This window comes from Panthera uncia (assembly GCF_023721935.1).
Source record: "Panthera uncia isolate 11264 chromosome B2 unlocalized genomic scaffold, Puncia_PCG_1.0 HiC_scaffold_24, whole genome shotgun sequence".
Taxonomy (NCBI): Eukaryota; Metazoa; Chordata; class Mammalia; order Carnivora; family Felidae; genus Panthera; species Panthera uncia.
In genome coordinates, this window is record NW_026057580.1 from 67997767 (window position 1) to 68014731 (window position 16965).

Below are 16965 nucleotides of genomic sequence, written 5' to 3' on the forward strand. Positions count from 1 at the left end.
ATCTTTCAAGAATATACTTTTCTGTTTATTTACTTATGCCCATCCTCACTCCCCAATCCAACTAGAATGTAAGCTTCATGACAAAAGAAACCTTTCGTTCACTACTCTGTTCCCAGGACTAGAACAGTGGCTGGAACGGTCTTAGTTAAGATTTGTTGAAAATCATCCCACATGTGAGGCTAGTGAATTCCAACTGGAGTAAATCTGTCCACGTGCATAAAAATATTGTACTTAGAATGCTTGTTATGAACATCAATGTCACATTTCATATTGTGTCTCACACTGTATACTCTTTATACTCTCGTTTTTGATCACAGTGGCCTGTTGGTATTATTCTTTCAGGGTCTTAGTACAGAACTAGGTCTTAGTACAAGGTCTTAGGCCTGGTTCCATTAAAGAATGAAAGAGGTTAAATGACTTGCCTAAAATTAGGTAACAAATTAGTACCAGAGCTCAGCTCTTTAGATGTGTCCTTTGAAAATATTTCTACTACCCATCTTCTTCTGCTACCAAGTTAAAACCAAGTTGGAATTGTGTTATCTCTCCAGATATACATGAAAGAAATTAAACCTTCGATTACTTTTCAGATGTCAGAAAATTAAAACAATCACGTTTTTATAGCTAGTTGAGTACTGTACAATGCTTACAATTTTTGAAATTATCCTGTCTTCTTCTTAGACATACTTAACAAAAATAAAAGAAAGAACACAGCTTTCAGGTGCATTTGCCGACATTACCTTTACAGGGTCCCAGTAGCCAAATGCACTTATATGCTTATAGGTGTAGTTCAGCATTTTCTGGGCAAGGTGTGATGCTATTGGATAACATTTTTCAAAAATGCTCTCACGATTCTCTACCAGTGGTTTCAGTTTCATATTCAAACTATATTGTACGATATGGATTTTCCGAGCTCCATTAATGAGAATTACTGGTATCGTAAGCTTCTCACATTCATCCTGATGAAAAACAAATAAAAAAACCAAATATTAAAAAAATTTTTTTTGATGTGTATTCATTTTTGAAAGACACAGAGAGACAGAGCACAAGCAGGGGTAGGGCAGAGAGAGAGGGGGGGCACACAATCTGAAGCAGGCTCCAGGCTCTGAGCTGTCAGCACAGAGCCCGATGCCGGGCTCAAACTCATGAACCGCAAGATCATGACTTGAGCTGAAGTTGGACACCCAATGTACTGAGCCACCCAGGTGCCCCAAACCAAATATTTTTAATGAGACCAAGTCTGGTCACAGCATATACACATTGCTGGTAACTGACCACTTCGGTCAAGAGAATAAATATTTTTCAGCTTCTGAGTGACTGCATATTGGCAGTTAAAACTTTTGACTCTCTGTGGCTTCCATGTTGCCCTTGAGTTATTAATTTGTTTTCATAATTGCAAGCGGTGCTGGCAAAAGGGAAGATAGTCCTAAGATACACATTTCTTTTGAAATGTCAAAAAGAAACCAAGACATAAACCAACTACACTTCTTTCATTCTCAAATGTTACATTGTGAATTATGAAAAAAGGAAAAGTAATAACCTGTATTACTTGTAAATTATTCATATCTGTTTCAAATTTTTCTCCCAGTTCACCTCTCAGGCGTTCAAGTGCATCAATTTCCTGTTCTTCATCTTCCTCACTCATCACTTCCTCATCTTTTGGAAATTCATCTTCAAGGATGTTGTCAATATCATCTTCCTCTTCTTCAGGCTCTTCTTCACTAAAATCTTCATCTTCCCTATGTGTCTAAGGAAGAAAATGTTCTCTTTTACTATACAGATAGAATATGCACCAAATGACTCTGCTAACTAATCATCTGGAATATTTTATGTCACTGGATATTGGTTGGTATGGAATGGCAACATTTATTTAGTAACATAGTAAAGTTTTAAATATATGGCACCCAGAAATTTAATTCCTTCAAGATTCTGACAACATACTGATCACATAGTAAATACATAAACAAGATATTAAATGCTATTTATGTCTATGGTTGCCAGAAAGTTCCGTTTGTTTGTTTGTTTGTTTGTTTGTTTAGAGTCTTTATTTTACTTGCAGTTAGGTAACAAAGTCATGTTAGTTTCAGGTGTATAATACAGTGATTCAACAATTCCATACATCACCCAGTGCTCATGACAAGTGCACTCCTTAATCCCCATGACCCCTTTAATCCATCCCTTCCACCCACCTCCCTTCTGGTAATCATGTTTGTTCTCTATAATTAAGAATCTGTTTCTTCTTCTTCCCCCCACCTCCTCAGGTGGTTGACATCTTTATTGCTTTGGAGGTGGGGGGCAGGTGCTCAGCAGTTCTTAGTGGGGTGCTTCCTTTTCACCATCACAGGCTTCTGGTGAGAAGGATGGCACTGGTCCTGCAAATGGCAGCCGTGTGCAGATCTGGACAGTACTTGTTTTTGCGGGTCATGTGCTTGATGCTGCTGAGAGTGGCCCAGACATTCTTGTTAGTGGTGGTCCGCATGTAGGAGGCAGTGGGTTTTCGCTGGCCAAATCTCTACTTCATGACCATTACGTCTTTGCCATAGGCTGCTGCCTCCAAACCCACAGTCTTGTGGTGAATCAGCCCATTTGGTGGAAGGTGTCGCGAGCCTTCAGGTTATTGGGCTGGGTGCTGGATGTCTGCATGTTCTTCTTGATTAGAAAACTGGAGCAGTTCTGCATGACCAACCATTCAGGTGGGCGGACAGGGCAGCAGCTCCTCTCACTACTGCCTGGGGAAGTCAGAAAGAGCCCGAGTTTGTTTCTTGATTTGTCTCTCTCTGTTTTTTCTTTGCTCATTTGTTTTGTTTCTTGAGTTCCACATGTGACTAAAATCATATGGTATTTGTCTTCCTCTGACTGGTTTATTTTGCTTAGCATTAGAGTCTCTAGCCCCATCCATGAAGGTTACATGTATTTGAAAGTCACTCAAAATGGATAACTCAGTCACTAGCTGTTGTCAGTTTGGACAAGATCAGTTTCCTCACCTGTAAAATAGGAATAACAAAGTACCTATCTCACAGGGATGGTGGGAGCATTAAATTACTTAATACATGCAAAGCCCTTACTTAGAAAAGTGTCTGGCACATGGCAAGCATGAAATGATAGCTATTATAGCTATTATTGTGCCATTATAGCTATTATTTGCCACTTTGTATAAAGCACTGTATTAATAGAACAGTTACATGCCCTTTAGGAGTTTATAGTCCATCTGAAGAAAGGAGAATAATACACAAATGACTGTTAAAGACCCATGGCAGGATATTGGTACTAAGTGGTGCCATATAGGCGTTAACATTTGCCTTTAACATAGAGGCTCCTGGGCCGCCTCCACACTCTTCTCCCAGAAGTATTGCTTGTATCAGTTGGAGCACTGCCTTCCAGTTGGAAACCTGTAAGTTTTCCTTACTCCTTGCTCTCCATTACTGCACATCCAGTTTCCAAGGACTGTTATCCTAAACAACGCCCTACATTCTCTCCTTTCCAGTTACCCTCACCCCCACTGTTTGCCTTTTCATTTTCTGATGCCTGCAATCTCCTGCTTATCCTGCTGTTTCCTAATCTTTCTATTGATTAGACCCTGGTTTGTTTGTTTATTTATTTATTTATTTATTTATTTATATCTAATTTATTGTCAAATTGGCTAACATACAGAGTGTACAGTGTGCTCTTGGCTTTGGGGGTAGATTCCTATGATTCATCGCTTACATACAACACCCAGTGCTCATCCCAACAAGTGCCCTCCTCAATGCCCATCACCCATTTTCCCCTCTCCCCTGCCCCCACCATCAATCTTCAGTTTGTTATCTGTATTTAAGAGTCTCTTAGAGTTTGCCTGCCTCCCTTTCTGTTTGTAACAATTTTCCCCCTTCCCCTCCCCCATGGTTTTCTGTTGAGTTTCTCCAGTTCCACATATGAGTGAAAACATGGTATCTGTCTTTCTCTGACTGACTTATTTCACTTAGCATAATATCCTCCAGTTCCATCCACATTGCTGCAAATGGCAGGATTTCATTCTTTCTCATTGCCGAGTAGTGTTCTGTTGTATACATAAAACACATCTTCTTTATCCATTCATCAGTTGATGGGCACGTATAGCTTTTTCCATAATTTGGCTACTGTTGAAAGCGCTGCTATAAACATGTGCCCCTATGACTCAGCACCCTTGTATCCTTTGGATAAATTCCTAGCAGTGCTATTGCTGGGTCATAGGGTAGTTCTATTTTTAGTTTTTTGAGGAACCTCCACGCTGTTTTCCAGAGTGGCTGCACCAGCTTGCATTCCCACCAACAGTGCAAGAGGGTTCTCGTTTCTCCACATCCTCCCCAGCATTTGTTGTTTCCTGGGTTGTTAATTTTAGCCACCCTGACTGGTGTGAGATGGTATCTCATTGTGGTTTTGATTTGTATTTCCCTGATGATGAGTGATGTTGAACATCTTTTCATATGTCTGTTGGCCATCTGGATGTCTTCTTTGGAAAAGTGTCTATTCATGTCTTCTGCCCATTTCTTCACTGGATTATTTATTTTTGGGGTGTTGAGTTTGGTAAGTTCTTTATAGATTTTGGATACTAACCCTTTATCCAATATGTCATTTGCAAATATCTTTTCCCATTCTATCGGTTGCCTTTTAGTTTTGTTGATTGTTTCCTTTGCAGTGCAGAAGCTTTTTATCTTGATGAGGTCCCAATAGTTCAGTTTTGCTTTTAATTTCCTTGCCTTTGGAGATGTGTCAAGCAAGAAATTATTGAGGCTGAGGTCAAAGAGGTTGATGCCTGTTTTCTCCTCTAGGGTTTTGATGGTTTCCTGTCTCACGTTTAGTAGACCCTGGTTCCTTTAAAGAGCACCTGGAGCTGGAATTTGGCCTTGCAAGTGCAGGGAGGAGGATGAGAGGGTCCCTTCCTGCTCTGTGCCCAGGCTCCTCCCTCTCCAAAAGAAGCTTGGATATGGGGCAGTGTTTCTCAGTTCTGGTTCTTTTTTTATTTAAATTTTGAAGCCATTTGGTTCTTTTATCACTTTTTCCTTTTCCTTATCCTTTGACAATTAAAAAAAAATCTTCAGATTTGATTTTCTAAGGATTATTGGAAGTATGGTGGGATGAGTCCACACTGCAAATGAGAGATGTCTCAGTTGCAGATCTTGGCTCAACTTAATAGCTCTTCCAACTTATTTGTTAATTAAAAAAAATTAAACTATGTAAGTTTAAACATAGATTCATTTTTGTTAAAAAGATAAAATTACACAGCATTGTATAGGGTAAAAAAAATCTCCCTTCACACTCCCATCTCTATTTCCACTTTCCTACCTAGAAATAATTTTGGTTAACAATTTGGTTAAGATCCTTTTAGATGTTTACACCCACACACACCCACACAAAATTATATTTATACATATTGTACAACTTGCTTTTTAAAAATATAATTTAGCAATGCATTTAAGTTTCTTTCCATATAAAAACATATATCTCATCATTCTTAGCCATTCTTGCATTTTAAAAAGGTTGGTGGTTTTTTGTTTTTTTTTTGTTTGTTTGTTTTTGTTTTTGTTTTTGTTTTGGTTGTTATGGGAAAACCAGTTTAGGAAATAACAAAGTAAACAGTGAAAGGTAGACACTTTTGACCCTTGTGATATTTGTTTTCTCTCTTATATTAGTGATGATGAGGGATTTGGCTAACTTACATTTCTCTTCTTTTCTTTCTCTTCTGCCTATCCCCCAGTGTTAGTCATATTTTTAATTCTTTAATTCTGCAACTGAGTGCCTATAACTTTAAATATTATCTCCAAATTTCTCTTGAGCTATTACTTCTAGATATATGTTTTGATTCCCCACAATTCAAGAGAATGTCCTTACTCTTCTTTCCTCTTTTCTCTCTCTTCAGTTTCTAAATTTCCATCTCCAGCATTACCACATTTACATTCCTGTCCTATGATTGTTTTTAAGTAGCACTTAGGTATTTAGTGCTTTATGCAAAAATTGATTCTAAGAATTGAAAGCAAATAAAGAGTGATTAATTCTGAAAATTGAAACCCAGTAAACAGCACCTGCCATATTGTAATTATATAACCTTTATTCACAACACCCACAGATAGTGACAGAGGGGATGCAACTCTATATCAACAAACATGTACCATTTTGAGGAAAATGTCTAAAGTATCAATGTCAAACATTGTATTTTCTTATTATGCAAAATAATGCATAATTTAATTTGTCCCATATGTGGATAATGCTTTTCTTGTCCCCCACCCCCACCCCATATTTCTGGTTTGGTTTTGTTTTTTAGATGGAAGAAGTATTATTCATAAAAATCAATTGGTGACTTTTTTCAGGAAGAATATACAGAAGGCTAATTTTCAAAGATCTTAATTATCTAAAAATATTTCCATTTCATCCTCATACATTATAAATAGTTAAAAATCATTTTCATTCAGAATTTTGAAGGCATTGTTTTTGTCTTCCATCATCCAGTATTGTTGGTGAAAAATCTGACACAAAACTTATCCACATTCCTTTGTAGCTATCTTTTCTTCATTTTAGAAACAGTTAAAATCTCTTTATAATTAGCAATCTCAAATTTCATGAGAGTGTGTCTAACGTACATCTCTTTTAACTTGTTCTGTTCGGTATTCATTGAGCCCTTTCAATTTGAAGATCCTCTGCTCTCTTCAATACTGGGGACATTTCTTTCAATATTTTAAAGATTATTTCCTCCTATATTAGCTCTCTTTTCATTTTTTTTCTTTTTGAATGCAAATTAGATGTTGATCCTCCTGGACTGACCCCACATATCTCCAGTTTTTCTTTCATATTTTCTATTTCTTGTATTTTTGTTCCATATTTGAGAAACTCCTTTGGCTTTTACTTCTAATTTTTCTCTTCAACTTTTTAAGAACTGCTTATTTATTTTTGAGAGAGACAGAGAGCACGTGTGTGAGCATAGGCCATCCATGCAAGTGGGGGAGGGGCAGAGAAAGGGGCAGAGGATTCGAAGTGGCCTCTGTGTTGACAGAGCTATGCCGCGCTTGAACTCAAACTGAGATCATGACCTGAGCCTGCGTCAGATGCTTAACCAACTGAGCCAGCCTCTATTAAACTTTTAATTAATTTAATTTACATGAAACATTTTAGCTTCTGTGAACTCTTTTTTGCTTTCTGATTTTTTATAGCATCCTGTTTTTTGTTTTATGGATACAAGTTCTTGAATTTTCTTAGGGAGATTGGAATTTTTTAAATGTTTAGTAAGGTTTTCTGAATTGCCTATTCATTTTAGGGTCAGTTGTTCTGTTCATCTTGTTGCTCCTTTGTGTTGATAATTTTTCTCAAGTATATGGTAATCCTTGGTTGTTCATCCATTTTTATGAATGGAGGACCAAGTTGCTTAATTCAAAGCAACTTCAAACTCTGGGTGGTGAGCAGGGCAGGTTGTATTGTGCTTCCATTTAAGATGTGAGAATGAGAAGAGGTGGGCAGGTTGGATCTTGCTCCAAAAGATGAAGGACACCAACCAACATCCCTGGCACTTATTATCTTCTAGGCACATTATTTGCTTCAGAAATTATTTGCCTTTTTTTCCCCATGGGGGCAGATGTCATTGTTACATAAGGAGATGGTGGGGCAGCCTTAAATAATTTTTGTGCAGTTAATTATCCTGGACTTAATAGATAATCAAATTATGTGCACATAATGAGTTCTGTTCTTACTTTTCAACATGTATGCTATTTCTTTTTTTTTCTTGTATTACTTTCACTAGTTTCTTTAGTACAATGTTGAATTTTTTTAAAGGTTAATATCCTAAAAATCTCCACAGGTTAATTCTTCCTAGGGAAAAAATTTTTATTTTTCCATAAATGGCAACTTGATCTTGAAACAGTGCTTTTTTTTTTTTTCCTGATAAATTATAGCTTTTAGGCCTTATGTTAGGAGATATATCTTCTAAAGTTCATGGTTTCAGAGATCTGCCTCTAGTATGAAGGAATAAGTTAATTTAGCCTCTAGCAGATAATAACCATAAACCATGAACACCCCTCCCCCCACCCCAACACACACACACACACACACACACACACACACACACACCACTTTCTCCCACTCATTTAAGAAGCTCTGGAGAGTAAACAAAGGCAGATTTTGGAAAGCAGCAAAAATTTGGAGTGAGCAGTTGGTTAAAGGTGAATTCTCTGATTTTGTGCCCTTGCTCAGAGGGCAGCCTCCATTAGAGTGGTGGTGGCACAGGGAGACTAAAATTCTGATAGGAAACTTTAGTGTCTTTCCAGCTGGAGCAACCAGAGGAAGGAGACACAACCAGGATACCGGAGAGTGAGGGTAAACTTCAGAATTGAGAGAACCAGAGAAGGAAACAACAAATTAGTTTATACAGACTTTCCACATCTCTGAACCATGCACATATGGACTGTTTGAGAACAGTATAAATTGAATTGTTAGTATGACAGAGTTTACAGGCTTAGTCTTACCAAATAAATTGCCTGCTAAAACAAAAACACTCGTGGAGCTGTCTAACAGAATTCAGAATCTACATAACATGACACTCATAATTCAAAAGTTATAATAATCCAAAATTATTCAAAGTATAAAGGATCATGAGACATGACCCATTCTCATAAGAAATGATATCAACAAATACCCACTCCAGGTACTAGAGTTACAAAACAAGAACTTTAAAGCAGTTGTTATCCCTATGACCAATGAGGAAGAGGAAAATACACTCATAATAAATGAAAAGATAAGAAATCTCAGGAGGGGAATAAAAACAAACCAAAATGTAAATTAGAACTAAAAAAATACAATATTTGAAATTAAAAAAAATATCAGATGGATTTAATAGACTGGAGATGATAAAGGAAAGAATCAGTGAATTTGAAGATAGATCAAAATAAATTATCAAACTTAAAGAAGAGAGAAAAAAGATTGAAAAAATGAACAGTCCCAAGATCATGTAGCACAATAGTGAGTGATCTAACCTATGTGAAATTGATTTTCAGAAGGAGACAGAGAGCAAGTAGGACAGAAAAAGTATTTGAAGAAATAATGTCCAAAGTTTCCCCCAATTTAGTTAAAGACACACATTTATGGATTAAAGAAGCTTAGTCAACCCCAAACTAGATAAATATAAAGAAAATGACCTGTTGGCATATCATAATCACACCATTGAAAAAGATTTCTTGGCTGAAAGCAGCCAAGAAAAATCATACAGGAAAACAATTCAGATGACCACATTCTTCTCATCCCTCTGATTTCCCTCACACCAGAGGGATGAATAAAGAACAACAGAAAAGGTTAAATATCTGGATAAATGTAAAGGAAGATTTATTTTCCTCTCAATATATTTAAAATACATATGACTATTTAAAACAAAAACTATATATTTTTTTTCTTATGGAGTTTATAATCCACTTGGTTGTAAAACAAATGACCACTAGAACATACAGGATATTGGTGGGTGTAACTGAATTTATACAGTCACAGCTTTCTACACTATTACATGGAATAATATTGACTCTAAGTAGAGTGGGAAAAGGAAAGGATGTATATGTAATAGAGAGCAACCATTAAAAAAACACAGAGAGGTATAACTAAAAAGCCAAAAGATAAATAAAATGGATTCCTAAAATACATTCAACCAATCCCAGAGAAGGCTGGAAAGGGAAAAGAAAAAAGAAAGGGGACAACAGTAAACAAAACTCATGGTCTCTGAAAAACAGGGCTAGCTTTGGGGTAAACTGTCTCATAGCTTTCTAGCAGTACCAGAAAGTAGGGGCAAGGCTATAACTGAGTAGAAGGTTATGCCAGGAGGGTGGTAGAGGTTACAGTCAGAACGCTTACAACTAGGGAGGAAATGAGATAGGCAGAAATAGAGGAGAAGTGAAAGACTTGTCAGAGTTCTGAGGCTTCCCAATACAGATGCATGTTAGTCAGACACTAGATTCCCTTACGATACATGGCTGGTGGTGGGGGGGGTGCTGGAGGGTGAGGTTGTCTTCTAAATCTGGATTTTGAGATACTATTCCAAACCGTTTGTTTTCAAAACCTTAAAACTCAAGCACTGGGAGATTATGGGAGTGCTGAATCACTATATTGTACACCTGAAACTAATATTACACTGTATGTTAACTAATGAGAATTTAAATAAAAACTTAAAAAGAACTCAATCCCCAGCCTGTACCCTCCGCCCACCCTCCCACCCAACCTTAGCTTTCTGCTCCATCCCAAAGTGCTCTCTGCACATAGACCTGGGGGCCTATACACCCTGCCTTCTCCCTAGAAGGCCTCAAGAATGGTCTTGGCCTGGTGCTTGGTCCTTAACCTTGTTTCAACCTCATTTGGACCCTGGCTTCGGCTTCCCCTTAGTACTTACGGTATTTATCTGAATTAACTATTTATCTGGGTGTAGTCCCTCACCATTCTGCTGACTTGCAGCCCTGGCTCACTATACTGGCTGTTTCTGGCTTTCTCCTGTCTGTGGCTACGCATAACTTGACAGAAGAGACTGAGGCACCAGAGAAGGAGCCAGCGAACAACAGGAAGAGAACCAAGATTCTGAAGCAAGAAATAGGAGTAGAAGCAAGGCCTCTGAGGAGCTGGAAAGTATGCAAACTAAACATGAGAAGGGGTTGGCTTAGAGATTATTCATCAGTCACACTTGGAGACTAAAATTCCACAAGATGGCAACATTTTCCTATGAAATTAATGAAGTAGCTCCCTTGAGACTAAGATCATTTCTAATGTTAAAAAAAGTCGGAAAAAAATCAGACAGTAAGGGCAATGATCTTTGTGAAGGATGAGAAGACAAACCTGGGAGGGGCTTTATTTGTACGTGGTTCCCCAATTTGTTATGAAAAGGTGAGTAATGGAGCTGCATATCCTATACAAAAGGCAAATGATGAGAAGGTCTCTGTTCTTTTGAAAGCAAGCCCCAGCATCTATGCAGAGTCAGGAAGTCACATTAACTGGTTATAGTGATCACACTGCGTGAACCTAGACATGCTACATTTTGTTTAGTCTTTCTTTGTCTGAGGTAGTAGCAGGACATATAAAATTCTCATCAAAGAAATTTTAAAAGGTCAATACACAGTTTTCATCTTTGATTCACCAAAAATCTCAGGAATTATCTTCCCAAAGTCGGTTTGTGTAAATTAATTGTGTGAGCTACATAGCCAATTTTGTGAAAGATCAAGTCTTGGGAGAGCTAACTTATAAAAACCTACTTATGGGTGCCTGGATGGCTCAGTCAGTTAAGTGCCCAACTCAGGTCATAATCTCATGGTTTCGCGAGGGTGAGCCCCCATCGAGCTCTGTGCTGACAGTGTGGAGGCTGCTTGAGATTCTTTCTCTCCCTCTGCCCCTGCCCCACTTGTGTGCTCTCTCTCACTCTAAATAAATAAATGAACATTTAAAAAAACCACGATTTAATTTATAAGATAGAATATTGAATTTTTAAATGAAAAATAGTAAGAAATCCCACCATTCTAATGTTAACAAATAGAAAAATGATAAATCAAGAACATTTAAAATTTATCCTGAAAACTGATTTTCTTAAGAAAAAGATTTACATTGTTGCACTATATGCTAACTTGGATTTAATTAACAAATAAATTAAATAAAAATTTAAAAAAAGAAAAAGATTTAATTAAAGAATAAGGGGGAAAAAGTTACAGAAAGGGAGGGAGACAAACCATAAGAGACTCTTGGATACTGAGAACAAACTGAGGGTTGATGGGGGGTAGGAGAGAGGGGAAAATGGGTGATGGGGCATTTGAGGGCACTTGTTGGGATGACCACTGGGTGTTGTATGGAAACCAATTTGTCAATAAATGCTACTTTAAAAAAAAGAATAGCAGGGAAGGGAAATTAAAGTATTATTAATTCAGGAAACTAGATATTGTTAATTTTGTTCCATTTTACAACGAAAAAGCCTAAGCTCAGAGAGATTAAGAAACCTGCTCAAGGTTATACAACAGCAACAAAACAACTGGTGAGTGCCTACTATGTGTCAGCACTATGTGAGGCACTGGAGAGCCAGCAATGAACAAAGTCAGCAAGAACTGGAGAAAGGATACCAATTTAGGTATCAGATCATAGTCTTGAGAATCAGTGTTGAAAAGATGGTCAGAAGGAAATGGGAGAAGGCAGGAAGCATCTCATTGTTTGCCTTGGTTACGGGGATTACTTGTAAGCTGACTATACATATGAGCCCCAGGTAACTTCACAGAACTAGCATGTCTCATCACATCTCCTCTTTAAATTCTATAACCCTGAGTGAGCATGGCTGTAGCACTGGGGTAGGCTACGTCATTTTGGGAATAGTTCCTCTCCAAACAAAACAAAATCTACAATCTTCAAGGTTTATCTTTTCAAAAAATCAGCCGGTGGAGAAAAGGAGCTGCACTGAGCAGCCTGTACAATATATGAGTCTGAGGGTTCACAGGCGCTGCCTCATTCCATTCTTTATCTCGGCATAATCTATATTTTAGTTCCAACACAGCTTTACAGTCTCTCTGTCTAGACCTCAGTCCTAGGCTCCCAGCCTATCTCCCTGTGCATGGGCTGGAAGGCTGGAATGCAAAAATGAAAATCCAAAAGAAGCATAGTTTAATGTGGTATTATATCTTGAATTAGATTATTTAAACTTCTTTAGTGGTTTTCTTTCCTTTAAGAATGTTCAGTTTTATGATTATAAAAATAATAAAGGGTCATTGTAAACAATTTTGGAAAAACAAAAAGTATAAAGAAAAACAGTGATATATAATCTTACTACTCATATGTAAACTCTGTACTTCTTTCAAGACTTTTTCTTTTTTTAATTTATTTTAATTTATTTTTTTTTAGAGAGAGAGAGAAAGTGAGCAGGGGAGAGGATCAGAGGGAGAGAGAGAGAATCTTAAGCAGGCTCCACACTCAGCATGGAGGCCAAAGGGGGGCTCTATCCCACGCCCCTGGGATCATGACCTGAGTCGAAATCAAAAGTCACATGCTCAACTGAGTCACCCATATACCCCTCAAGACTTTTTCTATGCATCTTTTTATTTTATATTGTTGATATATAAAAACATATATAATATATATAAACATTATATTAGGGATATTCTTTTTTTAAAAGGCAGCAGTTTTATTTACTTACCTCCCCTTTCTGTTTTTTCTCTCTCTCTGCTATAAGTTCAGCCCTTCTTTTAGAAATCATATCATCCTGTTAAAGAAGGAGACATTAAAACATTTTAATGGATAAAATTACTTTTTGTGTATTAATATATATGTATATCATATATACATATATACATATATAGACACATATATACATGTATACACATACATATATAAACATATATACATACATACATATACATACATATATACATACATGTGTATATGTATGTATGTATATGTTTCCCAAGGTGGCAATAGCATTTGGATGGAAGGATGGTGAATTTCCAGAAAAGCATGTGATGGTAGTAATTATGCTACTATATCCTTGTAGCTCTGGAACTTTTGATCAGCGATTTCCCTCCAGAGGGATAAACAACATTTGGGGGCTGCCACTCTTCCTACAAATTTTAGAACACCTTTTTGAATTTATCATCTGTTAGTTTGCTTTGGTAATTAGGTAGATTATGTATATGGAGAAATAAGGAAATAGTTGGAAGTAATTTGTTAAAAATGTTTGATAATCTAGGGGCACCTGGGTGGCTCAGTCAGTAAAGCATTTGACTCTTGATTTTGGCTCAAGTCATGATCTCACAGTTTGTGGGTTCGAGCCCTGTATTGGGCTCTGTGCAACAGCTTGGAGCCTGCTTGGGATTCTCTCTCTCTCTCTCTCTCTCTCTCTCTCTCTCCCTCCTCCTCTCCTGCTCACACTCTCACTCTCTCAAAATAAGTAAACTTAAAAACAAGTTTGATAATCTTTTATCATTATAATAAAATATAATAGCCTAATAATGTATTGAATAATTTAAGTCATATTATCTCAGAATTGGAAGTAGTTGATTAGCTTATCTATTGACAAGTGGCTCATTACCTTCAATTTTGGGTTTTGTTTGTATTTTTTTTTTTGAAACTCTTACTAATAATGAAATACATCTCCTTGTACCTTCCTCCTACCAATAGTAGTTCTTTCCCTGTGGCCCTATGGAACAACTAAGCTCTCTTCAGCATGAAAGCCCTTCAAATTATTTAACACTGCTCTCATGTTGCATCTTAGTCTTCCTAGTTCCAGATTTGAAAGCCCCATTCTTTTCACCCCAGCCCAGATTTATAGATTCACTCTTTTAAGACATGTCTTATAAATGGAATGGAATGAATCATATAGTATGTACTATTTTTTTTTTTTTTAGCCTGGCTCTTCTTTCACTAAGCATAATGATTTTTATCCGTGTTGTAGGGTGTGTCAATAGTTCATTCTTTTTTAATAGTGAATAGTATCAACATTACATAGATATACCACTTATTCATTCACTTCATTGACTTATTCATTCATTCATCCAGCCTCATTAAATTTTAAGATATTTAAAGTGTAAATTGTGATGATTTGATATATGTATACATAGTGAAAGGACTCCTCCCATTTAACTAATGAACACTTCCATCACCTCACATATTTATCTTTTTTTAACATTTAAGTTCTACTCTATTAGCAAATTTTGATTATACAATTCAGTATTACCAGCTATAGTCACATATTATACATTAAATCCTCAGATCTTATTCATTTTATAGCTGAAAGTTTGTACCTGTTACCAACTTCTATTTCTCCCACCCCTCAGCTCCTGGCAACCACTTTTCTTCTATTTCTGTAAGTGTGAATTTCTTTAGATTCTGCATATAAGTGATACCATGCAGTATTTGTCTTTCCCTGTCTGGCTTATTTCACTTAGCATAATGCCCTGAAAGTCCTTCCATGTTGTTGCAAATGGCAGGATTTCCTTCTTTATCATGACTGAATAATATCTCGTACATATAAACACAATGTCTTTTTTATCCATTCATTCATTGACAGACTCCTAGGTTGCTCTCATGTTTTGGCTACTGTGAATAGTGTTGCAATGAACATGGAGGTGTGAATATCCTGTTTTCATTTCCTGTGGATACTTATCCCAGAAGTAGGATTGCTGGATTATATGGTAGTTCTATTTTAAAATTTTTGAGAAACTTCCAGGCTATTTTCCACAGGGGTTGTACCAGTTTACATTCCCACCAACAGTGCAAAGGGTTTCCTTTTCTCTATAACTTAGCCAACACTTGCTATCACTTGTCTTTTGATGACAGCCATTCTAACAAGTATAAGGTGATATCTCATTGTGATTTTGATTTGCATTTCCCCGATGATTAGTGATCTTGAAAACTTTTTCATGTACCTATTGACCATCTGTATGTCTTTTTTTTTGTAAAAATGTCTATTCAGTTCATCTGATTTTTTTCAGATTTTCAATCTATTTTTTTAATCAGATGGGTTTTGTTTTTTTTTTTTGCATTGAGCTATACAAGTCCTCCAGATATTGTGGATTTCAATTCCTTATCAGATGTAAATCAGATGTGATTCATAAATATTTTCTCTCACTCAGTAAATTAACTTTTCATTTCATTGATGGTTCCCTTTGTTGTGCAGAAGGCTTTTAGTTTGATATAGTTCCCATTTATTGACTTTTGCTTTTGGTGTCAACTCCAAAAAACTAATTAAGACCAATGTCAAGGAGCTTACCCCCTATGTTTTCTTTTAGAAGTTTTATGGTTTCAGGTCTTATGTCCAAGTCTATTTTGAGTTGATTTTTTGTATAATATATACAGGGTAGTTTCATTCTTTTGCAGGTGGCTTTCCAGTTTTCTCAGCATTTGCTGAAGAGACTATTCTTTCTCTGCCGTGTATCTTTGGCTCTCTTCTTAATAAATTAGTTGAGAATATATGCATGGGGTTATTTCTGGGCTCTCTGTTCTGTTCCATTGATCTATGTGTCTAGTCTGCCATTGAACTCCTCTATTGAATTTTTCAGTTCAGTTATCATATTCTTCAGTTCTGTGATTTGTTTGGAACTTTCCTGTATTTTCTATCTCTTTGTTGAAATTCTCACTCTGTTTATGCATTGTTCTCCTGCCTCGGTGAGTATCTTTATGAACATTATTTTGAACTCTTTATCAGGTAGATCACTTATCTTCGTTTCAATAAGGTCTATTTCTGGAGTGTTTATTTATATTCCTCTGCTTCTTCATTTTCTTTGACTCTGGGTTGGTTTCTGCACATTAGACAAAGGGCCACATTTCCTAGTCTTCACAGAGTGGGCTTGGGTAGGAGGTGAACCTTATCAGTCAGCCTGGACTGAGTTCTTGGCTGTCTCTCAAACCTGTGTGATTGTCGGACCTACTTTCTTTGCTCTCACTAGCTCCCAGTAGTTAAGGGCGGTCACAACCTGTCAGTGTCCCAAAGGGGAGGATAGCCAACAGCATAGGCTGACTGGAAGCTGGACTCTCAGGCAGCAACTGTTTTGATGTGGGTGATATGGGTGTTTTCTCATTTGCTCAATGTACAGGAGTCATTCAGCTAGTTTCCGAATTTCTTTCAGAGGGAACTGCTTCATGTGTAGTTGTGGATTTAGTGTGTCTGTGGGAGGAGATGAATTCAGGAGGCTCTTATGTTGCCATCTTGGGTGGGAACCCAGGGCACTCTATCTGGATGTCTAACACATTTTGTTTATCCATTCATCAGTTGATGGATATTGAGTGGTTTTTGCTTTTTGGCTGTTACGAATAATGCTGTTATGAACATTCATATATCAATTTTTATGTGGATCTATTTGTATTTCTGTTAGATAGATTCCTAAAAGTAGAATTGCTGGATTCCCTATGACACTTTTGAAGATTTTATGTAATACTCCTCAGATTATAGTTTCAGAAAAGATGTTCTAAACCAATATATAGATTTGTTTCACTATAGGCCAATATGGCCTTGATGGATAGGGTCATCATTCCAGGAAC

The 16965-nt window shown here is 36.9% G+C and overlaps 1 protein-coding gene and 1 pseudogene across 2 annotated transcripts in view; both read right to left on the minus strand.

Moving 5' to 3' along the window:
• Positions 1–16965, minus strand: part of AK9 (adenylate kinase 9) — a 132396-nt gene that overhangs the window by 23378 nt on the left and 92053 nt on the right. For both annotated transcript variants that reach the window (XM_049654152.1, XM_049654151.1), the window contains exons 28-30: positions 13127–13192; positions 1538–1744; positions 738–956 (exon numbers count right to left, since the gene is read on the minus strand). In XM_049654152.1, coding sequence (XP_049510109.1) covers positions 738–956; positions 1538–1744; positions 13127–13192 — 492 coding nt within the window. The remainder of the gene's footprint in view (positions 1–737; positions 957–1537; positions 1745–13126; positions 13193–16965) is intronic.
• Positions 2063–3417, minus strand: LOC125938164 (60S ribosomal protein L28-like; annotated as a pseudogene).